This window comes from Labeo rohita, unplaced genomic scaffold (genome assembly GCF_022985175.1).
Source record: "Labeo rohita strain BAU-BD-2019 unplaced genomic scaffold, IGBB_LRoh.1.0 scaffold_52, whole genome shotgun sequence".
Taxonomy (NCBI): domain Eukaryota; kingdom Metazoa; phylum Chordata; class Actinopteri; order Cypriniformes; family Cyprinidae; genus Labeo; species Labeo rohita.
The window spans coordinates 324,996-352,862 of NW_026129441.1; the positions used below are offsets into that span (position 1 = coordinate 324,996).

A 27,867-nucleotide genomic window follows, 5' to 3' on the forward strand; every position below is an offset into this window, starting at 1 on the left:
AGGAGATCGGTCTGGAAGTGCCCAAAACACCTCCGGCCGATCCTTCAAGGCTGGACGATTGGTTTCTGGGGAGGGCGCCCGCGGCACCGCCGCGCTCCCCCCCAGTGCCTTTCTTCCCGGAGGTGCATGAGGAGCTGGTGAGGACATGGCGGGCCCCTTACTCGTCTCGTCCGCGCCCCAGCTCCACTCCCCTCGCCACCCTCGACGGTGGGGCAGCCAGGGGTTATGTGGCTGTCCCCCCTGGTTGAGCGCGCGGTCGCGGTGCATTTATGCGCTGCCACCTGGCAGGATCGGCCCCATCTCCCCTCCGCTCTCGCGGGCAGGGCTTACCACGCCGCTGGACAGGCTGCCACTGCCCTGCACGCCATGGCGACCCTGCAGGTCTACCAAGCCCAGGCGTTAAAACATTTGCACGAGGGTGGCCCTGACCAAGGGGCTATGCAGGAACTCCGTGCCGCCTGACGGCACGTTCCCTTGGCCAGGTGATGTCCACAGTTGTGGTCCAGGAGCGACACCTATGGCTGACCCTGGCCCAGATGGCAGACTTCGACAAAGCTCGCTTTCTCAACGCAACATCGTCGAGGACTTTGCCCAGCAGTTCTCGGCGGTCCAGAAGCAGACAGAGGCGATAAAGCATATCCTCCCCCGTCGCGACAGTGCCACCACGTCCGCGGGGCCTCAACCTCCGCCTGCCCGTCACCGAGGGCGCCCCCCTGCAGCCCCTAAAACACCAGCTCCGTCCCCTGCCGAGGCACACGATGCCAGACTGGCAGCCCAATGTCGAGCTGGCTGCGGGAGACCGGCCAAGAACACCCGCAGGAGAGCTGCCAAGGAGATTGCTCTTTGGGGGATGACAACATCAACGTCCCCACTCCCGGTGGAGGGCCGGGAGCCGCTGTGTGCTCAAATGCTGCTGTCGGCCTACGGGTCGACGGTACCCACAATTTCACAGAAAGAGTCAATTTCCTCACCTCTGGGGTCCCGACCCCGAGTTCCCTTCTTGAGGGACGCCTTGCCTCCTCGGATCCGGACTCGGAGGTCGATATCGCCAGCATGGGAACCAGGGAAGAAGGTAAGCGCTGCCGAATGCAGTCAGACTTTTTCTCCAGGACGTTCTTCCTTCTGGGATCAGTCCCCTTCCCCTTCCCCCCCAGGCTGCCCCACCGTGGTCAAGTCGGTCAACGCTCCTTTGATTCCCCTGGCGACCAGGCTGGGAGGTTGGCTTCAGCTTCCCAGCCCCTCGCAGTGGTTGATTTGGACGGTACGTCTCGGCTATGCGATTCAGTTCCCCAGGCGTCCGCCCAGGTACAGAGGCGTTCTATCCACTACTGTCCATTTGGACACACATGCCGCTGTCCTGCGTGCGGAGGTTGCAGTCCTACTGGCGAAGGATGCAATCGAGCCTGTTCCTCCAGCCGAGATGATGTCAGGGTTCTACAGTCCCTACTTCATCGTGCCCAAGAAGAGCGGTGGGCTAAGACCCATCCTGGATCTTCGAGCGCTGAATTGGTCCCTTCTCAGGCTGCCGTTCAAGATGCTCACGACGAAACGCATGTTAACATGCATTCGTCGCCAGGATTGGTTTGCAGCCATCGTCCTGAAGGACACATACTTTCACATCTTGATTCTACCTCGACACAGACCCCTCCTGCGGTTTGCTTTCGAGGGTCGAGCGTATCAGTACAAAGTGCTTCCATTTGGCCTGTCCCTCTCTCCCCGTGTCTTCACGAAAGTCATGGAAGCTGCCTTCTCCCCCCCCTCTGGCGGATGGGCATTCGCATTCTCAACTATCTCGATGACTGGCTTCTCATAGCTCACTCGCGAGATTTGTTGTGCGAACATAGGGACCTGGTGCTCCAGCACCTCAGCCATCTGGGCCTTCAGGTCAACCGGGAGAAGAGCAAACTCTCCCCAGTGCAGAGGATCTCTTTTCTCAGCGTGGAGTTGGACTCGGTCAACATGACAGCCCGCCTCACCAACAAGCGCGCACAGTCAGTGCTGAATTGTCTGAACTCATTCAGACACAAGACAGCGGCCCCTCTCAAAACATTTCAGAGGCTCCTAGGGCATATGGCAGCTGCAGCCGCGGTGACGCCGCTGGGCTTGCTTCATATGAGACCACTTCAGCACTGGTTACACGATCGAGTCCCGAGATGGGCATGGCACCGTGGCACACTCCGGATTGGCGTTTCTCTGCAGTGTCGCTGCCTTCACATTCCAGGAGAACTCAACCATGCAGCCGACCAGCTCTCACGGCAGTCCACCCATCCTGGAGAATGGCGACTCCACACCCAGGTAGTCCAGCTGATTTGGAGCCATTTCGATGAAGCCCAGATAGATCTGTTTGCCTCCCCCGAATCCTCCCACTGCCAGCTGCTTTACTCCCTCAGCGAGGCTCCCCCCTCGGCAGGGATGTGCTGGCACACAGCTGGCCTCCGGGGCCCAAGTACGCCTTTCCCCCAGTGAGCCTCCTTGCACAGACTCTGTGCAAGATCAGGGAGGACGAGGAGCAGGTTCTGCTGGTTGCGCCATACTGGCCTACCCGGACCTGGTTTCCAGACCTCATTTCCATCGCGGCAGCTCCTCCCTGGAGGATCCCCTTGAGGAGAGACCTTCTTTCTCAGGGGATGGGCACAATTTGGCACCCGTGTCCCGACCTATGGAACCTGCACGTCTGGCTCCTGGACGGGACGCGTCAGACCTCTCCGGCCTTTCACAGGCCGTGATACAGACTATCACTCAGTCTAGAACTCCCTCTACAAGGCAGGCCTATGCACTGAGGTGGGGTCTGTTCATTGACTGGTGCTCCTCTCGCGGAGAGGACCCACAGAGATGTCTGATTGCAGTAGTGCTTTCCTTCCTGCAGAAGAAGTTGGAGCGCAGGCTGTCCCCTTCGACTCTCAAAGTGTACGTTGCTGCCATTGCAGCGTATCACGATGCAGTAGATGGAGCATCCCTTGGTAAGCACCAACTGAACGTGAGGTTCCTTAGAGGTGCGAGAAGGGTTAATCCTCCCAGACCGCACCTCGTACCCTCTTGGGATCTCTCCATCGCCCTCCAGGGTCTACGGGAGGTCCCATTTGAGTCACTTGCGTCAGTAGAGCTAAAACATCTGTCACTTAAGACAGCGCTCCTGACAGCACTGGCCTCCATCAAGAGGGTAGGGGACCTACAAGCCTTCTCTGTCGACGAAGCGTGCCTGGAATTCGGGCCTGGCGATTCTCACGTCATCCTGAGACCCCGTTCTGGCTATGTGCCCAAGGTTCCCACCACGCCTTTCCGCGATCAGGTGGTGAACCTGCAAGCTCTGCCCCTGGAGGAGGCAGACCCGGCCTCTGCGCTGCTGTGTCCAGTCCGCGCCCTGCGTATATACGTGGACCGCACTCGGCACTTCAGACGTACCGAGCAGCTCTTTGTCTGCTTTGGAGGTCAGCAGAAAGGGAATGCTGTCTCCAAACAGAGGTTGGCCCATTGGGTGGTAGATGCCATCTCCCGGTCGTACCAAAACCAGGGAGAGCCATGCCCCTTAGGTGTTCATGCCCACTCCACACGGAGTGTTGCCTCATCCTATGCGTTGGCTCATGGTGCCTCACTAGCAGATATCTCTAGAGCTGCGGTCTGGGCCGTGTCCTCCCGTGTCTTAACATAGACATCAGGTGAACGGGAGACCGGCTGGTGTCGGCTTGCTGCGCCACTCCTATGGGATCCGTGCGCCATATCCCTCAGTTGTTCCCCCCCGGTGAACCTTGGGTCTATAGATATATTGAATTACTTTCATTCCACATGTAGAGATCTCATGTGCTCCGCCCCCCCCCAACTCCTGCTTCAGTAACAATTGGCATCCTTGTGGGGCCCCTCTATCGGCCCTCAGGGCGTTGGGATGGTTACGTTCATATCCGTCTGCTGATACGTCCACTTGTCAGCATGTGTGTCTATGCGTAACGCGGCGTCAGGGTCGTGGCCTGACATTCATTTTTTGTCCCGCTCCTGCCCGCAAAAGCCTACATAAAAGTAACCTATGTAGATTTTTTTTTACTACATCGATAAAATATACATGAAAGGGTGATGTGTAACATCTCGTAATTTCCACAAGATCTCGACATCAATGCTCCCGATAAAATATTTGTTATTTAGGCTAAGCATCAACATTTAGAAACCACTGCTGTTCTTAACAGAAAAGCAAGCATCGGATGCTACGTGCATGCATGGCAGAATGCGAGCAAACAGCGCTCCCTTAAAGCTGACATCTCAGTTCATTGCATTCTCATAAAGTTCTTATAACACAATGAATATATGCACAATGAATCTTCCACAATGTCTACACTTCATGTGATCTAATGAGAGGATTCATGAGCACGCAACATTCAGCACTGTGCGAGAACATATAAGCGGTGAATGGATTCCAACTTAAACACCTGATTGACCAATGCGTTCCAGAAATCAACAGATAGCTACATTGCTCAAGCTGCAAATGTGTTTTAAATCGATACTGCCTATTCTTGTGCCTGTTATTCATTGTTATATTAGTTGTTTTTTTGTTTGCTTGTTTTTTTTTGCTTTTGTGCAATAGATGAATAACAGTTTATGTTTTTCATTTTATCATATTTATCATATTATATTTCATTTTAGATATTTTTATTTTGCAATTCTTGCTAATCATTTTATTCTCCCACATCCAGCCCGCACCCGCACTCGTCCATCAAGTTTTTTCCCCATGCCGCAATGTTGCGTTGTGTCCCGTGGTACTCCTGCAGGAGTGTAGGTCTCTACTTCATCTCTTGGCTGCATGAAACAAATCACTGCGCTAATGTAAAGACGGTAAAGACGATCGGAGTAATAGTAACGAACGTGCGGGTACCTAATGTATGACACTCTTGTATATCAGAGTCATGCATTAGGCACGCAAAAGTCCGCTATTGATTCACAAACTATTCGCACTTTCGGGGCTCTGATCCCTAGTATTTTTGCATGAAATTTCAAAATATTTGCATAGTTGTCAAAATGAATGTCCTGTGAGTGTTTTATAATCTATGCTCACCCATAGAGAAGGATCCTGTTAGACTCAGTGGTGTTCATGCACAAATTAACATAAGCATAAAACTGATTTAGAATGTATTTGCTGTATTTTTCTTTTGTATGATTTATTTTATAATGGATACAAACAGTAGATATGTCAGTCCAGTTCAAATGGACAGGTTTATGAGTGGTCTTTTGGCATCTCCCTGTTGTCCTGTTTGGCAGATTCACTTGCTTAAGAAAAAGTACTCTGAAGTTGTAAAGAATGTCTGAATTAAATAATTCAGGAGCTTTAAATCTGTATGTGTTTATATATGTTAAAAAGTTAAAATTGAGCAGAGGGATTTCTTTTAAGTTGCGGGGGGCCTTGCAAAATTGATCGGAGAAGGAGGTGGGCCCGGTATAAAAAAGGTTGAGAACCCCTGCTCTAGATTACATGCACCTTGCGTGTTTAGGTGTCATGCGCAAGTTGTTACAGTTTTGGCTAAGAGGTCCTTTGAAATTTTGCTTGTCCTCCAGTTGTGTTGACCGTATTTCTCAAAGTCTGTCTCAGATGCGTGCATACATACCAGTTGACTTTGCAAGAAAGCCAAGACTTTTAAGAGAACTGGACCATTGAAAAGCTACCGAATTAGACAGTTTCTGTTGTATACCATTTCTGTTGCTCTGGCACAATACTTAGATTGTGCTTTGTATAATAACTTTGCTATTTTATACAGGTATGTGCATTCTTGTCAGTCCTCAGCTGTGTTCTTTGTTTAACAGTTACACAAACACGCTACTAACAACATTTGTAAAGCATGATGGGGAGCTTTATGGAAGAGATGCCCTAGTGTATAATGTGCATGCCTCCGTACACTGAAGAAGTTTGTGAGAAAGCCAGAATTTCCTCACAAAGATAAATTTGTTGTCATGCCCCTCTTGTATACCCACAGTTTTTGTAGTTCCGGCATATAGGTGGGGGGTTGTGGAAGGTGAGGGTCTAGGAGGGTTTAATAGTGTGAGACAAAGCAAAAAAGACTGACTTGACAAAAGTGTGGTTTGTTCGGGAGCTGAGCATGTACAGTCCGCCCTTGAGGAGGTGGGCTGTGTTCATTCAAATAAAACAAACAACAACCATTTTGAATGTTTAGTTCTTCTTCCGTTGTCATTTAATTCTGAGGAATTAAATTTACTGCACTCTCTCCCTGTACTTTCGCTAAGTGTGTGGATGCTGCTTTGGCTTAGCTGTGTTCCCAGGGCATCTGCATACTATTGACATTTTGTTGGTATTAGCTCATTCTGACCATGGGCAGTTCGGCATCGAGATGTCGTCCTCACCCATATGAAAGAACTGGGGTTGTGACAATCCTCACTGCAGTCACGAGAGTGAAAGAAGGCCGGTCACTCACTGTAAAGCAGTTCCAGTGACTGCTAAGGACTACGTGCCTTACACATGTGAAGAAGCCTTGGTTCCTGTCTCAGGGCCCGGTGTTAGAAGCTCCTTGTCGCCGCGTAACGCTAGCGACGGATGCGTCTCTCACTGGTTGGGGTGCGTTCATGAGTAGCCACCCCGCCCGCAGTCTGTGGAGTGGTTGCCATCTCTCTTGGCACATCAACTGCCGAGCAACACCTATTTCAAACTCTGGTTATATTAAGTGCCTTAAATTACAATATCTGACTATAACACTACCTGATTTTGCTCAATTTCATCAATAAAAATAGTCTGAAACAAAGTCACATATCTATTCAAACACAACTGTTTTTCGTCAGCAACATTTTCACCATCGAAAACAAGATGATAACAAAATAAAAACTTGTTTTAATTGACAAAAATATGGTTGTGAGTCCTGTATTTGAGTCCTTAATACAGTTACGTTCACACATAGTGGTTATTTACACATAGTTTTATATCCAGTCTCCACCAGAGTTGCTCCCGTCAGTTTTGTGTTTTATGCACGGCTCAAATGCTCCGCTCATCACCCAAATATGAAAGCTGTTTGGACTTTCAGTTTTATGGACATCACCATCTTTGATATCTTATGGTCACTCTTGCTATGGTTATTAGTAAGGATTATGGGCTTAACTCCTTTTACATGTTCATACAGACAGTATTCGAGATGCTACTGTAAGATACTGTGGCAAACACTTCAAGTTTTTGAATTTTTTACACTTATCCTGTCATTTCTCCTTAACAAAATAAATGTTGTACTAGAAAAATTAATTTCTTAGTTTCTGCATGTTCTAAGAGTGATACGTGTTGCCTGACTTTAATGATGCATATCTTCAGCACAGTTTGCAGTGCAGGCTACAATATTAATAATAATACTTTTTTGTCTCTTAGAAATGCACATTTGACAGTAGCTTGAGTTGACAGTAGTAGTACCTTGAGTAAGGATGCAGATGTTAATTTATGTGTATTATCAAAAGCAATAATATCTGTAAACGAAAATGTAGCAACCTCATTTTTAAATTGTGAAATTGAATTATTCTGACTGTTTAAGTTTTATTAAATTTAACCATTGGTCTTCTATAGTAGCATACACTGAGATCATGATGACCACAGTTAAAACTTAAATACCATGGCAAAAATGTATCTAAATGGTTTCTAGGTTTGTATTTGTATAAAAAAACAATAGTTTAAATACATTTAGTATAAATGCACAAACATTATAGCTTAATCCCAAAAAATGCTGTAATTATATTCCATTACTCCTTTAATATATGTTTGCATTAATAATATAATAAAATTCGATATGAATATCCCATATTTCTGCCACAATAATATGGTGGAGTTGTTACTACAGTAAATCCATAGTAAGTGATGATGATTTGTAGATTGAAAAGTCTTCTGACTGTATCGCTGCATGCAGTGTTTGTCCAGTTTGTCAGTGCTGTTTCATCTGGCTTTAAAGTAGTTTAAACCACCAAGTCAATTGTGTTCAGAATTCAAGATTCACATTTGATCTCACAGTGCTGTTTAATAGTCACGTGACCAAGACTTAGTAAATGCATCTGCTCTAGTAAGTTTGGGCTGCCAGCCATTTGAACTTTGAGACAAGCAAATAAATTCACTTCCATTCAAGTTGAAATTTGATATTTATGTTAATTCAGGCACAACAGAAATAGATAGATTATAACTCAATGCTGCTTTTGCTCCTGCTGTGTGCTGCTACGCCACCTCGCATGCAGTGAGAGACACTGAATTTGTTAACATGGATGCCAAAAATAAATAAATAAAATGCTATGCTTATGCTCTGCTTAATTGTGCAGTGTAAAACTGGCCTTACATACCACACAGAATTGACATGCTTCATGTAAATCATACTCTTTGTTTTTGTTTTTTTCTTGTAAAAATAATTGAGATGATACCACTGCTGCATCCTTCAGTAGTGGATAGAAATAAAGCAAAAGCCAATTCCATTGGCTAGTGTTCATATATTACCATCCATCCTTTTTTTGGTAACAGTATTGGTTAGGTTTAGGGTTGGATTTAGTATAGGTGGTTCATGATTTCCAAACAAGATAAAGCATTAACCTTTGAACACTATTTATTTAATTTCACTTGCAATTTTTATTTTTATTTAATTTTTATTTTATTTATTTTTTTTGTTTTTTTTTTACAGATCTAAAAAAAGCAGTGTCATATTTCTTGTGCTAGATTTTGTAAAATAGCTCAAGTACAGACATTATAACTCAACTTAAAGGAGAAGTCCACTTCCAGAACAACAATTCACAAATAATTCACTCACCCCCTTGTCATCCAAGATGTTCATGTCTTTCTGTCATCAGTCATAAAGAAATTATGGTTTTTGAGGAAAACATTTCAGGATTTTTCTTCATATAATGGACTTCAATTGTGCCCCTGATTTTGAACTTCCAAAATGTAGTTTAAATGCAGCATCAAAGGGCTCTAAATGATCCCAGCCAAGGAAGAAGGGTGTTATCTAGCGAAACGATCAGTCATTTTTTTCAGAAAATAAAAATGTGTATACTTTTTAAGCACAAAAGCTTGTGTAGCACAGGTTCTGGGATGCGCGTTCACGACGGTACGTATTGAATCATGTCGAAAGGTCACGCTGAATGTAGGCGGAACTACAGACCCAGTGTTTACAAAGTTAACACGCAAAGACTAAGAAAATGCAAGAAAGTCAATTACTGTTTACAAACAAAAAGGTACAACTATGTCGGACGATTCTAAAATTGTAGGAGAAAATAAGATGGAGTTTTTTTCCATACTCAGTACACAGACGATGAACTTACACGTGATTCGTAGTAGTGATGGGAAGTTCAGATCATTTTACCAACTCGGACCTTTGAGTCTCATTCAGCAAAATGAACAAATCTTGTTTTGAGTCATTTTGTTCATTTTAGCAAAATCAGCATCACGTGACAGCCCCATAAGTTTCGAACGAACGAATCAAAAAACCCGAAGACTCGAAACAGGTGAACTAATTCCAGTACAGAACCTAATAGGATGTTGCGCATGTGTGACTAAACAAATCACTCCCTGAGACGACTCGTTCTTCCCAAGTCACATTAAAGATAATAATATACATTTTTGTTTTTCCAAAAAAAAAAGACTGATCGTTTCATTAGATAAGACCCTTCTTCCTCAGGTGGGATCATTTAGAGCCCTCTGAAGCTGCATTTAAACTACATTTTGGAAGTTCAAAATCGGGGGCACAATTGAAGTCCATTATATAACGAAAAATCCTGAAATGTTTTCCTCAAAAACCATAATTTCTTTACGACTGAAGACAGAAAAATATGAACATCTTGGATGACAAGGGGGTGAGTAAATGATTTGTAAATTGTTGTTCTGGAAGTGGACTTCTCCTTTAACCTATGTAAGTTAATTTATAGTTTAGCAATAGTTTACCTCCTAACACTGTGGAACTCATCAAAACTAACACCTATAGTGGACAGCACATTCCAGGGGCCAGTTTATGACAGGGGTGAAATAAATTTCACAGGAGGAGAGAAGGGTGGGCCACCACGTGTTCCCCCACTCTGATGGAACCAGCCAATCACAGCACGGAAATGGAGAAGCTCCAAATTGCAAACTCCTCATCGGAAAGGGATAACGGTACTCTTCCAAAAGACACTCCTTGTTCTGAGTCTCCGACATGTCTAAGAGACACAAACAGAGCAACAAAGTTCTGAGTCTGTCATCCGTTAAGGGAAGAGACTGCAACAGATCACCTTTTTTCTGAGTTTTTTCTACTTGTAAAGAAGTGACACTAACAGAACAAACCAAGGTTCTGAGTCTGCCGCCCGCAAAGGAAAGGACTTTAACAGAACAACAATGTTCTGAGTCCCATAGGGGAAAGACACAACAGAAACACCGCGTTCGGAGTCTCCGGCACGTCCAGGGGACGTTAACAGAAACACTAACATTCTGAATCTGCGGCCTGCTACAGGGAAAGCAGCAACAGATCAACCTTCGTTCTGAGTCTCCAGCCTGCAAAGGTGAGACAACAACAGATACCAAGTCCAAGTCTCCAGCTTTTGAGGCAGCAACAGATACGACCACGTTCTGAGCCTCTAGCCTGTGAGGAAAGTGATAATCTACATTCAGAGTCTTCGTCTAGCGAGACAACAACTGATGCAGCATCCGGAGTCTCCATCCTAGAGAGACAAAGCGGGTTGACCACGTTCTGAGTCTCTAGCCCAGAGAGGCAGAAGGCACACAGACATTTGCAACAAGGATTTGCAACCTTCACCTCAGGTACTTTTGCTTATGTGTTCCAAACTAAGGACCTTCAGCACCTACTCCAGGGCCACATCTGCGTGTTCCAGATCTTAGGGCCCTTGGTGCTCCAGGAGATCAGTATCCTACAATGCTTCATCTTAAAGGCTGTCAAAACAGATTCCTGCTCCCTTCTCCACTGTACTGCCACCAGCGCAACCAGTGGAAGATGTCGGCATCACTGGACTGCTCACTCAACCACAGCGAACGTAAATTTCACTTCCAAACCTCTTCCAGAGACCTTGTTATTTTATTACAACTTGTGTCTTCCTTGTGTTCATAATACAGAAGAGGTTCTACAAGTTAGAGATCCCACCAATCTTTCTTATGTGATGTACTCATAACCACACATTAATTGACACGTGATCCATGAATCATACCGTCAGCTGTGACATGAGTACCCATTACTACCCTATTTCTCCTCCCTAGGTTGGTGAAAGTTAAATTCACTACACACCTTTCTTTTTGGTCTTTTTTGCAGATGCCAAATGGGAATTAAATAGTTTGGCTTTCCGACCTGTTACTTACACATACACCATCCTGCCTGTTACCTACAGTTCATTATATGAAGTTATTATTTTTACTTTTTTTTTTTTTATTCCTCAGCTGTTCTGTTTAAGACATTGTTTGGAGTGAGGAGACCAATTCCTGTAGTTGCACAGAATTAAATATAAATAAATAAATGAAATAATTTATGTTGTTCTTGTACTGTTTTCAGGTAAGTAGGATTTTAATAATTTGCAAATCATTGCATTTGTTTTTTATTTACATTTTAGACAATAACCAAACTTTTTTTTGAAACAGTGTTGTAAAATTGAATGGATTTTTTTTCATTAGTATGAAGTATACTGACAATTAAATTTTCTTTGAAACTGTGTTTAAACAATAGATCAATAACTGTTATTGTATTAAACCATCTGACCCAAGATATTTATTGGATTTTATTTCCAATTCTATCACTCCCCTACCTTCCTTGTTACTTAACGTATGACAAATGCCCAAAAACATGGATAAAATATCAGTTAATAATGTCTGTGTCACACCAGTTAGTAAAAATTGGCTCCCAGTTCATATTGTTTTGTTGAAAGTTTGTTGTATTACAGTTTCCATGTGGTAATTATTAGGATTTTTCTCACTGTGTAGCACTGTTTCAAGCTTGGTGAATATTATGTAAGCACAGTAGGTAGTTTTTACTGCATATTTACAGTGAAGTAGTGACTGCTGTGTTAGCTGTGTTAATTAGATTAGACACTCTGTGTCAACTTTCATGAGATTTTAACCTAGAATTTTAGAGAAAATGAAAAGCAAAGTCTGTCACATAGCACTGACCATTCTTTCACATTTAGGGCATTATTCAAATTCCTTCAGAGTTTTCACAGCAAGATTTCTATTCATACTTCTTCAGAATGCCCAAGACTCTGTCTGTGTCAAGTTTCACAAGATTTTAGTCAAGATTTGTACAGAAAATGAATGGCAAAGTCTGTCACAATGCATAAATTCCTTACATTACATTTAGTCATTTAGCAGACGCTTTTATCCAAAACGACTTACAGATGACGAAAATGAAAGCAGTCAAAATAAAAAAAAAGAGCAATGCTAAGAAAAAAAGAGTAAGTGCTATGACAAGTCTCAGTTAGCCTAACATATAGCAAGGTTTTCTTTTTAATTATATAAAAAAATAAAATTAAAAGGGATAGAATAGAAGAGGAATAGAGCAGGCTAATATTAGAGGCATTTTTACTTTGCTTTTTGTTAATTATATAATTAATAAAAAGAAAACAGACAGAATACAAAAAGAATAGAGAAGATAGTGAGCTAGAGTGTTTGGTAAGAAAACAAGCAGTTAGTAAATTATATTTATATACAGGCTGCTTGAAAGTTTGTGAACCCTTTACAATTTTACAATCTCATTACGCTATACTTTGTTTGCAGTTGGTCCAGAACGCGGCAGCTAGACTTTTGACGAGCACTAGGAATTACTCCTGTTCTCATTTCCTTGCATTCGCTACCAGTTAAATACAGAGTTGATTTTAAGGTCTTGCTGCTCGTTTATAAAGCTCTGCATGAACAAGCACCTCAGTATATTGCTGGTCTCTTCAAACCACATTCTGTATCTCTCCGCTCTTGTAACAAATTGCTTCTTTCTGTTCCCTGGTCCCGTTTAAAGACAAAGGGTGACCGAGCTTTTGCAAATGCAAAACTCTGCATAACTCCAGGTGATGCGGCCATGACCGGAAGCAGGTGTGCATTATTTTTCTAATTATTCAGTCAATTATTCTTTAAATAATTGAGAGCTATCAAAAATAATTGAGTTATCAAAAACTAAGTTCTATAATTAAATATAGATGAAGGCTTAAAGCTATAAAAATAATTGATTTCCTCTTTTCTTTTTAGTTTTTCTTTGATTTATAGACATCACAGCAGCTGGATTATTAGATTAGTTTGGCTGCTATTTTTTTAAGAGCTGCTGCTGAACATGACTCAACTGATGATATAACTACCACTGCATACTTGTAGTTTCTTTCTTGCTGTGATATGAAATGACACCACCACCACATTTGTGCATGCAATTGAAGAGTACGCACTACCAGCACAGTATAACAGCTGACAGAACAGGAAAATTCATTTTTACTGACATATGACCTGACAACATCTCATCTGACTGCAGTTCACTGTTGTTCTACTGAAGCTCCTCACCACCTGTACCATTTCTGTGCTTGTTTGACTAGCGCCTGGTACTGAGGTGAAGTTGGAGAGTGCATCTGAAAAGTCTCATCGTAATTTATGTTCTGTGTCTAAATAAACACACTTCTTGTCAAGAAAAAAAGAGTCAGAAGCAGCAGTTTTGAGTAGGGCTGTCACGATTATGAAATTTGGCTGATGATTAATTGTCTAAGAAATAATTGCGATTATGTCAATTAATTGTCTGGTTTATGGCTTTGACGTACATTTTTTTATGTACTTTGTTCAATAAATTGTTAAAAAGGATTGTGATTAGGGACAAAGAAACACATTCATATGAACCCCCACACCGATATTTAGATTTTTCTACTTATATTTCGAGAATCATGAACAATGAATTTACAGTGCCCGTACAGTATTTTTTGTTATTGCATCTGTTTTATCCTCTCTGCGACCGTTCTGGCCACATACATACTGCAGCTAAATTCGGTTGTCAGTTCACCTTTTACTAGATAATAGCATTCTGCACACACATAATTATAGTGGGGTGTCTAACCCTATCCCTGCCCCTGTGTTACTTGTGTTAAATATTTTTAATATGTTAAACCGAAAAAATTAATTGCTACATATACATACATGATATATATATATATATATATATATATATATATATATATATATATACACAAACACACACACAAACACACACAGGTTTAATGTCAGTTATTTCTGTTTTATTTCTATCTTCTATCTCCACTAATTGTACTAAGCCAGTGCTCCACACAGAGATCTGATCCCATCATCATTCAGTCTGGAATGACATAAAGAAACAGAAAAGGTACACTTAGTTTTTCAGGTAGTTTTGCAGGTAGGTTTCTTGAAGCACCTTGGAGACGTTGCCACAGTGCATCTGGATTGTCTCAGTTTCTTGGGTTTTTTTTTCCATGTCATTCTAGATGATGTTGAGATCAGATCTCTGTGTGGAGCACTGGCAGTTTTTAGACTCCTTGTGCAAACAAAAATCTCAATGGATTATTACAATTAATGGCAAAATGAATGTTTGGAAATGTGAACTAATATTTCCTACTACTACAGCAGAACATAGAAATAATACACTAAACCATTTTTTTTTTACCTGGTGAAAATACTAGTAGCCTAAGACTTCCACACAGTATATAAATATGTGTGTGTGTATGTAAAATATTTAAGTAGGAGTATGTGTACAGTATATATATATATAGTACATAGTCACTGAGGAGTTGAAATAGAGAAGTCTAAAATCTTCCTGGTAGACATACTTGAGTTTTTCCAGTGAGCAGGTTGAATCCAGCAGTTTTTCAGTGAGTCGTTTGACTCCTGAATCTCCTGGGTGATTGTAGCTCAGATCCAGCTCTTTCAGGTGCGAGGGGTTTGAACTCAGAGCTGAAAACACATAATGACAGCCTTTCTCTGTCACCATACAGCCAGACAATCTGAAACACAGCAATAGTCCACGTGACAATCAGCCAAATCTCTTTCACACATTTTAGCCATGAATTATTCCTATATGGTTGTGTTATAAACAAATGTATATGGAAAAAAATGTACACATTATAAAACATTTGATGGAAATGCTGTCCACAGTTGTGTCACCAGTGTTACTGGAAAAAAATCACTTAAAAACACAGTTCAACATAACTTTTTCTTTTCATCTATTTGATGTAATTTTCTACATTTTCTAATCTGTGTATTATTTCCAACTATTACTGAAGAAACCAGCTTCTGTTTGTTCTTAAAGGGATAGTTCACCCAAAAATGAAAATTTGATGTTTATCTGCTTACCCCCAGGGCATCCAAGATGTAGGTGACTTTGTTTCTTCAGTAGAACACAAACGAAGATTTTTAACTCAAACTGTTGCAGTCTGTCAGTCATATAAAGGCAGTCAATGGCTACCAAATCTTTGAGAGTAAAAAAGAACATACACAAACAAAACCAAATTAAACCCTGTGACTCGTGACGATACACTGATGTCCGAAAACACGAAACGATCAGTTTGTGTGAGAAACTGAACAGTATTTATATCATTTTTTACCTCTGATTCACCGCTATGTCCTACTGTCCTGTGCACATGCACAACATCTGGCGCGTGACGTGTTGATATGCAGCTGGCAACTATAACTTCAAGCGATCAGGCTCAGAAGTTCGCACAAGAAAAAGTAATCTTTTAGCTTTAAACCAGTTTGAACAATCAGGATAAGTGCAAGTAAATACCATTTTGAATAGCCGTCATACCCACAATCTCTGTGCAGTGTAAACAATGAGTGACATATAAGCGCAGATCGCTTCTGGCGCTTGCGTATACTATGCCAGAGCGCGTACACATCACGCACCGGATGCTGCTTATGTGCTTAGGACAGTAGGACATAGCGGTGAATAATAGGTAAAAAATGATTTAAATACTGTTCAGTTTCTCACACAAACTGATCGTTTCGTGTTTTAGGACATTAGTGCATCATCACGAACGCAGGGTTTAGTTTGGTTTTGTTTGTGGATGTTTTTTTTACTCTCAAAGATTTGGTAGCCATTGACTGCCATTATATGACTGACAGACTGCAACAGTTTGAGTTAAAAATCTTTCTTTGTGTTCTACTGAAAAACAAAGTCACCTACATCTTGGATGTCCTGGGGAGTAAGCAGATAAACATCAAATTTTCATTTTTGGTTGAACTAGCCCTTTAAAGGCTGACTTATTCCAAAAAACTCTATTTCTGACAAGAATATGCAACAAATGCATATTATTTACATGTAGCATGTCAGGTCTATGTGGTATGTAAGACGGATCTCGCTCATATGTAAGAGAAACACAGAGCACTCTCAGCTAAGTGATGGTGAGTTGGGAGCATTAACACTAGTTTTTAAGGTAAATTTGTATACTGATATACTGATTTGCAGGGCTCTACAGCACAACCATTTCAGTCACATTTGTGACTAAAAACTTCTGCAAAAACTACTGTATGTAGTTACTAGTAAGCAACTACTACTTACCATGTAAAAATATTTAGGAGCACCAGTGACTGACTCAATCAGTATATTTGTGTTTGCACTTAGGGGAGCTTCAAAGGTTTCTACTTTCAGCACATTTTTGCAGCATTAGATAATGTATCACAGACATTTCTCATTCCTTGAACACAGTGTTAATCAGAATCCACTCACTGCTCAAAAGAGTTTTGTTCAGTGCTGAGTTACGCAAGCTCACAAATCTCATTTCTCTCAAGTGTAGACAGGGTGTACAAAAGACATTCACTGTGCAGTGTAGGGTGCTTCATTAATTAAAATCTAACTTTGTGAGATAATGATGAACTAAGATGACAACTTTTATAACTATTAAGGTTGTTTGCAAATCTGATATTGATTTAATATGTTATTCAACTTGTGGAAAATGGGCAGATAAAAGACACACAAAATAAATACAGGGAATTAGAACTCCCATACAACAGGATGAAAAGAACATCAAAATAAGACACTCAGAAAAGAAACAGAGCATCATTTTGACAACACCAAACCTGGACAATTTACCCAATATTTTATGTACCAATCAGTTTCCTTAACTTATGATACAATTTAGAATAAAAAACTTGGTAAAATGTGGGTGGTTTTAAATTTCCACTGCTCAGAGCACACTGTCTTAACCTACAGATCACAGTTGTATAAAAGTTCAATGTGGATCAGAATCATTCATTGATTCACAGTGTTTCGTAATTCATATTCAGTCAAATGTTCACATTACCAAATCCAAATTACCAGTACTCCGAAAGAAACCATATATTGCAATGTAGGCTACACATACATGAACAAACAGTAAAACAATCATAGTGGGGTGTTTTTCCACAATTTAAGTGTTTAATTTGAAGTTACTAAAGGAAGGTTTCAACTGTAGTCATGGTTTCCTGTGGAGTGAAACGAGACAATACATCTGGGATTGACACTTTGAGGAACATCATTAGTGCTACTGATGTCTGAAGCATGTGCCATCGCTTGAGCACCATGAGTATAAGAGTGTATTTGCAATGTACACATTATATATATATATATATATATATATATATATATATGAAGAGTTCAGATGCAAAACCAGCTAAATCCATCTGACATCTTTCTTTAAAAAACGCATTTTTATCAGGCTCAGATGTATAGGTTTCTATGTAAGTAACGGTGGTACTTCTGATTGGGCTGAGGCTGGTATTTTAGTGAGTTTGAAGTGAGTTTTTAGCGAGTTTGAAGAAAAAGTACATACACTCATGGTAATTTCTTTTCTTTCTTTATTCTCTCTAGAGATGATGATGATGATGATAATAATAATATCATCATCAATATCAATATCATCATCACCATCATTTAATGATTAGGTCATTAGGATGACCAATCAAATAAAATGTTTGAATTAAAACAGATGTTTGATGCATTTTCAAATTCAGAGAGATGTTAAAAACACTGGATCATGAGCTGCTTGCATGTTAATTAACATAGCCTTTACAGTTTAAACACTACCTATTTTGTTAATTTATTTGATTGAAAACCATGTACCTCAGTATCTCCAGCTGACTGTTTGGATTTTTCAGTCCATCAGTAAGAAGTTTCACTCCAGAATCCTTCAGGTCATTGTTACTCAGGTCCAGCTCTCTCAGGAAAGAGTTTGAGGATTGTAAAACTGATGATAAACTCCCACAAGACTGAGCAGTGAGATTACATCCACATAACCTGTTTAAAGAACAAAACAGAACTATAATGAAAACAAGTATATGGCCTTTCTTTAGATTTTAAATGAATGTTTCAGTAATTAAATTTTTCATAAAACATATGTTACAGCAATGCAGGGAAGGAAAAGTGGGTCCAATAGCAGCAAGTTTGTATTTATTAAATTAAATTAACCGAGAAGATTTTAGTGCTTGATTACTTATGCATGCTGGTGCATATTTGGCAAGATACTTTCACCTGGCTGCTGTGAAGTGTCTACAAGAATAAAGCATTGCTAATCAAGACATTATTGTGTTTGACACTGATAACGCTGCCTACATGATGATGGCTTTTGTTGCAGCACTTCAGTCATTATTCCCAAACTCCATGCACATCATAAGAGACTCTACAAAGGAGTTCATAGAGTTGGAAATAGAGGTAGGCCTGAATAAAATACAAACCTCTGTACAAGATTAAGTAAAATTATTCCTTGTTGACCTGTCATAGACTTCCAATTTAAAATATCATAGATCAAACAATATCACAGCCTAGTTGTATACTTTTTTCTCATTTTTCTGAATTTTAATTACATGTAATGTATTGGTGTGAACACTGTATGCTTTGCTTCACTTTGACTCTTATTTTTCATCCCCAGATGTGTGGCAGATGTTCACTGCCATTGGTGGTAAGAGTTCATGAGACACTTAAAAAAGACAAATCTGGCTCAATCTCTAAATGCCCAGATGATCATCATGTTTGACAAATGCAAGGTCATCCTCCAGCCTCTCAGAATCTTCCCGAGTGGACATCAAGTGACCACCAACATATTCAGTTATCTGGAAGATCTGCATGTCAGCTTCACTGCCAATAAGGAGCTTTAGTATAAAGCATGTGCACAGTACTTTGTAAACCATGTACTCCCATTTGCTATTAAGACTCAGATTGCCACAGTTAGCCAGGCTTAAGCAGTGCAGGGGATAAACTCAACAAGTACATGGCAGATGGGCAACCACCCATAAAATTTCTTCAGGAGGTCAAGCTGTTTGAACCTTGTAACACTGCATTCATGGATCACAATGTGTTACAAAGCCATTCCACAATTCAGTGATGTGCCACAAAATGAACTAACTTCTTACTTGGCAAGTCTAGGCACAGCAGCTCTCAGACCTTCATCATCTGGAGTGGTGGATTTGGATGTGTTCTGGAAAGGCCTCGTTGAGAGACTACCTGCATTGAGTACCTTTACTAAATAATACAAAGATGTTGTCTCAAACTCAGTGGATGCTGAAGAAAGCAACAGCATCTACAAGCTGGTTTTGTCAAGCTGAAGGAGGTCAACTACTAACCACAATCTCAGACCCTTTATTTATATGTACCACAGCCAATGGCTTATCAGTGGAGATTTTGAGAGAGAGGAAACTGAGAATGATTCAGTAGATTTTGATCTTATTTGATCAAATGCAAAATGTAGTCAACTAAATGTAATGACATCAGTTTTACATGCAAATATTAATATTTACACAATTTTTAAACTTAAAATAAATAGAAAGGGGACTATGTACAGGGGGGTCAGAGGCCAGGAGGGGCCTATAAGTCTCTTCCCAAGGGCCCCTGGCCCTGGAATACGATTTCTATTAAGGGAGGTCCACTCACCTTGATGCAATTTTTAATCCCCAAACACCCCCCACTCCCTAACTCTCTAAGAGATTTTTTTTTTTTTCAAGGGGTTCTCCTTGCATTTTCTGTGATTTGTAGGCCCCCCACCATCCCCCATTACCACCAAGGGGGAACACCAATCCCCCTAAAAACACACCACCCTACTCCTCATGCACTCTCCAACCCATACCATCCCAACTTGCACAATAATGTCAACTGTCTACATTTTCTACATGTCCAGCCCCATGGATGTACATGTTGGCTTTAGGTCAAACTGACAAAACAACCACCGAAAATTTGAACCAAGTCATGTGACTCCAAACAACCTCAACTATGATAATAATAACAGTATTGGATGAAAAATTCCTCCACACCCCTTCTACAAGAGACTAAAGAACATGAAACATTGACTGTTGTTTTAAGTTGTTTTAATTAATTATTTAATTAATTGTTTTATAATTAATGCATTATTTGCACATTAACAATGTGCAAAAAAGTGTTTATGTGGTCACATATATGTGGTCAAGTTTTTAAAGTGGAGTGATTGTTTTCAGTGTTACTTACTGAACTGATCTGGATTCTTTAACCACAGGTAAAAAATACCGAAGAACTTCATCTGCTTTTGTTTGTTCTCCAATAAAGTGTTTTAGATCAAAAACATCCATCTTCTGCTCTGATGTGAGCAACACATAAACCAGAGCTGACCACTGTGAAGAGGAGAGTTTGGCTTCCCTTATTTTTCCAGATTTCAGATTATCTTGGATCTCCTGCATCAGTGAATCATCACCCAGTTCATTCAGACAGTGAAAAAGATTGATGGATTTCTCAGGAGAGTGATTCTCCCTGATTTTCTGTTTGATGTACTGAACTGTTTCTGCTTTGATGTAGAAGTAGCTTCTTGTTTGTGTCAGTAGTTTTTGTAAAAGAGTCTGATTGGACTCCACTGAGAGACCCAGAAAAAAACGCAGAAAAAGATCCAGATGTCCGTTTTTACTCTGTAAAGCCTCATTCACAGCTCTCTCATGCAGCTTACATAGTAAATTATTTTTCTTCTGGTTGAAAAACTTAAACAGACGTTGTTTTGTTTGATCAAACACATTGATGTAGTTGATTGTGAAGGAGAGGTGTGCATACAGAGCTGCTAGATGTTCCTGAAGGCTCAGATGAACAAAGCAGAAGACTTTCCCCTCATACAAGCCCAACTCCTCTCTGAAGATCTGAGTGCACAATCCTGAGTAAACTGATGCTTCTGTCACGTCAATGCCACACTCTCTCAGATCTTCATCATAGAAGATCAAATTGCCTTTCACAAGCTGCTGAAAAGCCAGTTTCCCCAGTTTTAGGATCATGTCTTCATCTGACACATTCTTCTCATAGTCCTTCTTTTGTTTGATGTTTGTCTGAAGGATCAGGAAGTGTGTGTACATTTGAGTGAGAGTCTTGGGAATCTCTCCACTCTCTGCTTGACTCAACATCTTCTCTAGAACAGCAGCTGAGATCCAGCAGAACACTGGGATGTGGCACATGATGTAAAGGCTCCTTGATGACTTCAGGTGTGAGATGATCCTGTTGGCCAGACTCTGATCACTGATTCTCTTCATGAAGTATTCATTCTTCTGTGGCTCATTGAAGCCTCGTACCTCTGTCACTCGATGGACACACTCAGAGGGAATGAGATCAGCTGCTGCTGGTCTGGAGGTGATCCAAATGAGAGCAGAGGGAAGCAGATTCCCCACAATGAGGTTCGTCAGTAGCACGCCCACTGAGGCTGATTCAGATATATTACACACTTTCACTTTGCTCTTAAAGTCCAGAGACAGACGACACTCATCCAGACCATCAAAGATGAATAATTTATATTCATCACTGATTATTTCCATTTGTTTTGTTTTAGGAAAAAAATAATTAAGTAGATCTGAAAGACTGATTCTTTTGTTTTTCATCAAGTTGAGCTCTCTGAAAGGAAGTGGAAATATGAGCTGGACATCCTGATTCTCTTTCCCTTCAGCCCAGTCCAGAATGAACTTCTGCACAGAGACTGTTTTTCCAATGCCAGCGACTCCCTTTGTCAGCACAGTTCTGATGGTTTTGTCTTGTCCAGGTAAAGGTCTAAAGATGTCATTGCATTTGATGGGTGTGTCCTCTGTTGCTGCTCTTCTGGATTGTGTCTCAATCTGTCTCACCTCATGCTCATTATTGATCTCTCCACTCTCACTCTCTGTGATGTAGAGCTCTGTGTAGATCTCATTCAGCAGTGTTGGGTTTCCCTGCATAGCTGTTTCCTCATACAGACACTCAAACTTCTTCATCAGATTTGATCTAAATGTGTTGAGAACTTCACAGCTATTAAAAAAAAAAAAAAAATCCACATTAGTACATGAGTTATTAAGCGGAGTGGGTCTCATTCGCTAATAATTGCATGGATTATTTTGTATTTGCATGCACAGGAGAACCTTTCATGAAAAATCTCTGGCTAATTCACAACACGTACATACACACATTAATTAATTCTTAACCTCGTCCTGATGTTAGTGAATTTGGAATATTCTAAATGTGTGGCTGCATGCTGTCTGAACAACATTTCCTTTACATCCATATGCGAGTCAAACTTATGTGATGTTTGTCAAACGTGCTGATGTTTGCAGAAATGCTCTCGCCTGACCCTTAAGCAATGCTAAGTGTGTCATTCTCACCAGTTCTCACTATAAACATCTTTCATACAGACCCAGAATACTGTCACAGTTGTGTGTGGAAGGAGGTGCACGAAAATGAAATATAACAAGTCTTTAATAAAATCCACAATCGGTAAATCCAGACAAGAAGTGCACGGAATCTCACACCAACATAACTTTAAGATAGGACACTAAACACTGAACTCAATACAACTTATAAAGACAGGGTAATGATACACAGTAGGGATGCACCGATACCAATACTCGTATCGGTATCGGGCCCGATACTGAGCTCCTGTACTCGTACTTGTACTCATTGAAATGCCCCGATACCAAAGGCCGATATCACCCAGCATGTGACAGCTGCGTATTCAGGCAAAGAAACACCGACAACAGAACAACAGACAGCAGAATGGAGTCATTAGAGATTAAGGATGTCTACGAAGTATATGTATGCAAATAATATAATGTTAAACATTCAGTATCAACACTTGTATAGCTGGTGCGCGCGAGCTGAAAGGCAAAGCCGTGAAGATGCACGGCTTGTCTAGTTAAGATCCCGCCTTGACATCACTGGAAAGTTTGTAGTTTGGTCGGATATGTCAAAAACAAGTAAGTAAAGCAATGCACAAGTTATTTAACGGTAGAGAGAGAGAGGGAGAGCGACAAAGAGAAAGAGAGCGCGCACTTTTGTTGTGTGATCTTTATTGATGTTCGCATATTTAGCACAGGCATCTTTTGGATTAAAACAAATTCGTAAATATGAAAAAATTATATAAATATTTATTTTCAACTTTAAGCAGATACGACTGTACGACGAAAGTGAAACTAGCAGTCTGTGTAAAATGCACTAGGCTGTACTGTACTGAGCGCGTTACGCATGTTTTGCTTGCTTCATGAGTGTTTCTGCATTATTTGAGTCTCTTTAGATTATAGCCCAAATAGCAGCATGTTTCAGATAAAAAAAAAACGTGATTTATATTTCTGAAAATATCAGAGTTAGGAGATTCATAACAAGTGGTTCCCTGCATTATTACAATAAAAAGCGTGATTACATTACTGAGCTGCTGAAATGGAGCAGTTTTAATGGTATTAAGTTAAAGATGATGTACCATAGAGCAAAAAAATAAAAAATAAAAAATTGAACAGTGAAAGTAATAAAACACATTTTAATGGGCATAATTAAGTGTAAAAAAATAACTAAGGGTTATATAGTCAAACTAAAAATTATTCGACACCAGATATACACCACCTAATTTTTGATATATATATATATTTTTTACTAGTGGGTGCAGGACACAGTTTATGATAATGTGATAATGTCATAATAAACACATGTCTGACAATGTGAGAAAAGGTATCTGAATAAATTTTGGTTTGACTATCTATTTGATAAATGAAAGTAACCAATACATATTCTTTTAGTTTCTGTACCCAATATTTTACTAATTTACTGGTAAATTTTAAAATCTCGGTATCGGTACACGGAATCGGCAAGTACCGAAAATAAAAGCATCGGTATCGGGCGAGTACTGGAAAAAGTGGTATCGGTGCATCCCTAAGGAGCCCTCCATGGCGGAGCAGGAGGCACAGGAGCCCTCCAGGGCAGAGCCGGAGGCGGAGCAGGAGCCCTCCAGGGCGGAGCAGGAGGCGGAGCAAGAGGCGCCGGGGCCCTCCAGGGCGGAGAGAGAGCAGGAGGTGCCGGGGCCCTCCAGGGCGGAGAGAGAGCAGGAGGTGCAGGGGTCCTCCAGGGCAGAGCAGGAACCCGTGTCATGGACTGGGACCTGGGGAGAGCAGGGACAGAGGAGGCAGACAGAATGAGGAGAGAAGCAGAGAGTGCACAGTTTAACGCCGCCTCCCTAGGAGGTTCTGGGCGCAGCTTCTCTGATGGAAGAGGCCTCTGGAGCGGACCTGAGACCAGACGGGACCTCTGGAGTGGACTTGAGACCAGACGGGACCTCTGGAGTGGACTTGAGACCAGACCGGACCTCTGGAGCGGACTTGAGACCTGACGGGACCTCTGGAGCAGACTTGTGAACAGACGTGATCTCAGGAGCAGACTCATTAACAGACATGACCTCCAGGGCGGACTTGTGAACAAACGTGACCTCGGGAGCAGACTTGTGAACAGACGGGGTCTCTGGAGCAGACCTGTGAACAGACGTGATCTCAGGAGCAGACTCATTAACAGACATGACCTCCGGGGCAGACTTGTGAACAGACGTGACCTCGGGAGCAGACTTGTGAACAGACGTGACCTCCGCGGCTGACTTGTGAACAGACGTGACCTCAGGAGCAGACTTGAGAACAGATGTGACCACGGGAGCACAGTGTGCAGCCCACACACACCAAAAGGCAACCGCCATTAAGGGGAGAGCAGTGGCGGGTGGCAGGACCTCTTTAATGGTGGATTTTGACGGTGTTGAGGCCACTGGGATGTTCGCTGCCCTCACTGACACTAGTGGTGGGTCCAGCATGCTGGCCATCATAATAGGCCGTGAGCTTGGGATAACAGATGAGACATGGTGAGGCTCTGGGTGGTCAAACGAGACGTGACTGGACTCTGGGCCGTCAGGCGGGACGTGACTTGACTCTGGGCCGTCAGGCGGGATGTGACTTGACTATGGGCTGTCAGGCGGGGTGTGACTTGACTCTGGGCCATCAGGCGGGACGTGACTTGGTTCATGAAGATCAGTTGTGGCCTGACCAGGCTCATGGAGATCGGCTGAGGCTTCACTTGGTTCGTGAAAATCAGCTGTGGCTTGACTTGGTTCTTGGAGATCGGCTGTGACTTGACTTGGTTTGTGGAGACCAGGTGTGGCTTGACTTGACTCAGGAAGATCCGTTCTGACTTTGCTTGACACAAGAACCTCAGTTTTGACCGTACTTTTCTCAGGAACAGCAGCTTTGACCTTGCTTGACTCAGGAGCGACAGCTTTGAATTGGTTTGACTCAGGAACCGTAGCTTGAACTTCGCTTGGCTCAGGAACAGCAGTTTTGATGTTGCTTGAATCAGGAACGGTTGCTTTGACTTTGCTTGACTCAGGAACCACAGTTTTGACTTTGCTTGACTCAGGAATGATGGCTGTGACTTTGCTTGACACAGGAACCTCGGCTGTGACCTTGCTTGACTCAGGAAATATAGCTGTAGCTTGACTTGATTCTGGAACAACAGCCGTAGCTTGACTTGACACTGGAACAGCAGCTGTAGCTTGACTTGACTCGGGAAACACAGCTGCAGCTTGGCTCGACTCTGAAACTTGACTTGACTCAGGAAACGCAGCTGCAACTTGACTTGACTCTGGAAACACAGCTGCAACTTGGCTTGACTTGGAAACTTGACTTGACTCAGGAAACAGCTGCAACTTGACTTGACTTGGAACCTTGACTTGACTCAGGAAACACAGCTGCAACTTGACTTGACTTGGAACCTTGACTTGACTCAGGAAACGCAGCTGCGACTCCACATGGCTCTGGTATGGCAGCTGTGACATGACGAAGCTCTGTTTTCACCGCCATTTTGTGAACGGGCTCCACTGTCGCCGCCATTTTGTGCACGGGCTCTGTTGTCGCCGCCATGGTATGAACGCGCTGCAGCGAGGCCGCCATTTTGCGAGCGGGATGCGCGGCCTCCATTACCGCATTGTCACGTTCCTCATCCACGACACCCACAGTAAACGGCGAGCCCACATACAACAGAGCAAAGTCCAAAAAATCAGCCAATGATGAAAGCGGACCCTTGCATCTCAGTCTCGTTTTTAAAGGATAATTTATGCCATCACAGAATATTTCGATGATAATGCAGTCCGGGAGGGTAGAATAATTTGAAATGGCCAAAAACTCATGGATGTGTTGCTTGAGTGTACGTGGTCCTTGTTTCAGTCTGAATAGAATCCGGTCTGTGTCCATATCTGCTGAATGTCCAGGAGTGAAGCTGCTGGATCCTGTTGTGACGGAGTATTCTGTAACGTTGAGTGAGAGGCGAGAGGCGAGCGGATCCATTTGCAAGCTTTTATTTAAAGGACGAGACAAAAACATGGTCAAACAGGCAGGGTCAAAACAGTAGCAAACAAGTGTGACAAAGGCAGGACGTAGAGAATAATCCAAGATACAAGCAATAATCCAGTAGGCATGCGGCAAGACAGTTGAGACGAGATAGCCAGGCGAGAAAGCTATACACGGGGAACTAGGGAACAAGGGAAACTAGAAACGCTAACAATGATAATCACAACAATACTCCGTGGCTTGCAAGGGGAGAGCCCGGGGCTTTTATAGCACCACTGATTGGTCACAGGTGCTGACCCAATCAGCGTGCTGAATGATGGGGAATGTAGTCAGGGGTGAAGTGCAACAGTCTGTGTGTGATGATAGGGTGAGAGCGACATCTGGTGGTGAGCGGACCGCAGAACACCGACCAGATTCGTAACAAGTAAACACACTTCATTAATATTATAGGCTAATTATGTTAAAATTAAATATAACTTCTTAACATGATTATAAGTGTTTTTTGCGTACATGTGGTTTCAGTTGTTCCTACATGTTCATACATTTTTTTCATACACAATTTTAGTACAAACTTTTTGTCGAATCGTGATTTGTTCTCAAAATCATCCATACACACATTTCATGCACAAATTTCTGCATACACATGATTTCAGAAATCTTATACCCGAAAACATGCAGTGTATGTCAACTTTTATAATCTAATCGCTGAATTATAAATGAGAGATTAAAGTTCATCCTTTAAATTCATGTATGCAACAAATCAACTTCATTTAAAATCATCATCAAATTTATTGTAAAGTGCACTTTATAACCACTGTACACATTGTTTATATAGAAATTGTGAATTGATCTGTGATAATATATGATAATATAAATTGTCATACTATAATTATATTTTTAAACAAATGTTTTACCTGAGACCAGGCTGCGAATCTCCACTGTTAAACTTCAGCTGATGCACAGACCCATCACTCTTTATAGACACTTCTGATCTCTTCTGATAAACTGGACTAAACAGAGAGAGACAAAAGTCCATCCTTTAAATTACTGTATGCAACAAATCAGCTTTTCATAATTAAATAATTTATTAGCAAATTAATTGTAAAGAGCACTTTAAAACCATTTTACACATTGTTTATACATAAATTGTGAGCTGATCTGTGATAATATATGATAATATAAAATGTCATGCTATAGTTATATTTCCCTTTTGAGGGAACACTGAACTGCGTCCTCCAGAGGTCGCTATGGGGGAAGGCCTCGGCGTGACCGGTGTTCTGAAGCATACATCTAAACACGACAGTAACATTGACAACAGCCTATGACGTCACTACCAGCACGACCACAGTATAAATGAATATTATAAGGGGCATTATAAAGTTGAATGCGCT

General features: G+C 41.8%; 1 protein-coding gene across 1 annotated transcript in view; it reads right to left on the reverse strand.

Moving 5' to 3' along the window:
- Positions 1-27,472, reverse strand: part of LOC127160998 (NLR family CARD domain-containing protein 3) — a 43,943-nt gene extending 16,471 nt beyond the window's left edge. Inside the window, exons 1-4 of the mRNA XM_051103647.1 lie at positions 27,391-27,472; positions 20,364-22,142; positions 17,994-18,167; positions 14,728-14,901 (exon numbers count right to left, since the gene is read on the reverse strand). Coding sequence (XP_050959604.1) covers positions 14,728-14,901; positions 17,994-18,167; positions 20,364-22,108 — 2,093 coding nt within the window. The 5' untranslated portion in view covers positions 22,109-22,142; positions 27,391-27,472. The remainder of the gene's footprint in view (positions 1-14,727; positions 14,902-17,993; positions 18,168-20,363; positions 22,143-27,390) is intronic.
- Positions 27,473-27,867: the final 395 nt, after the last annotated feature.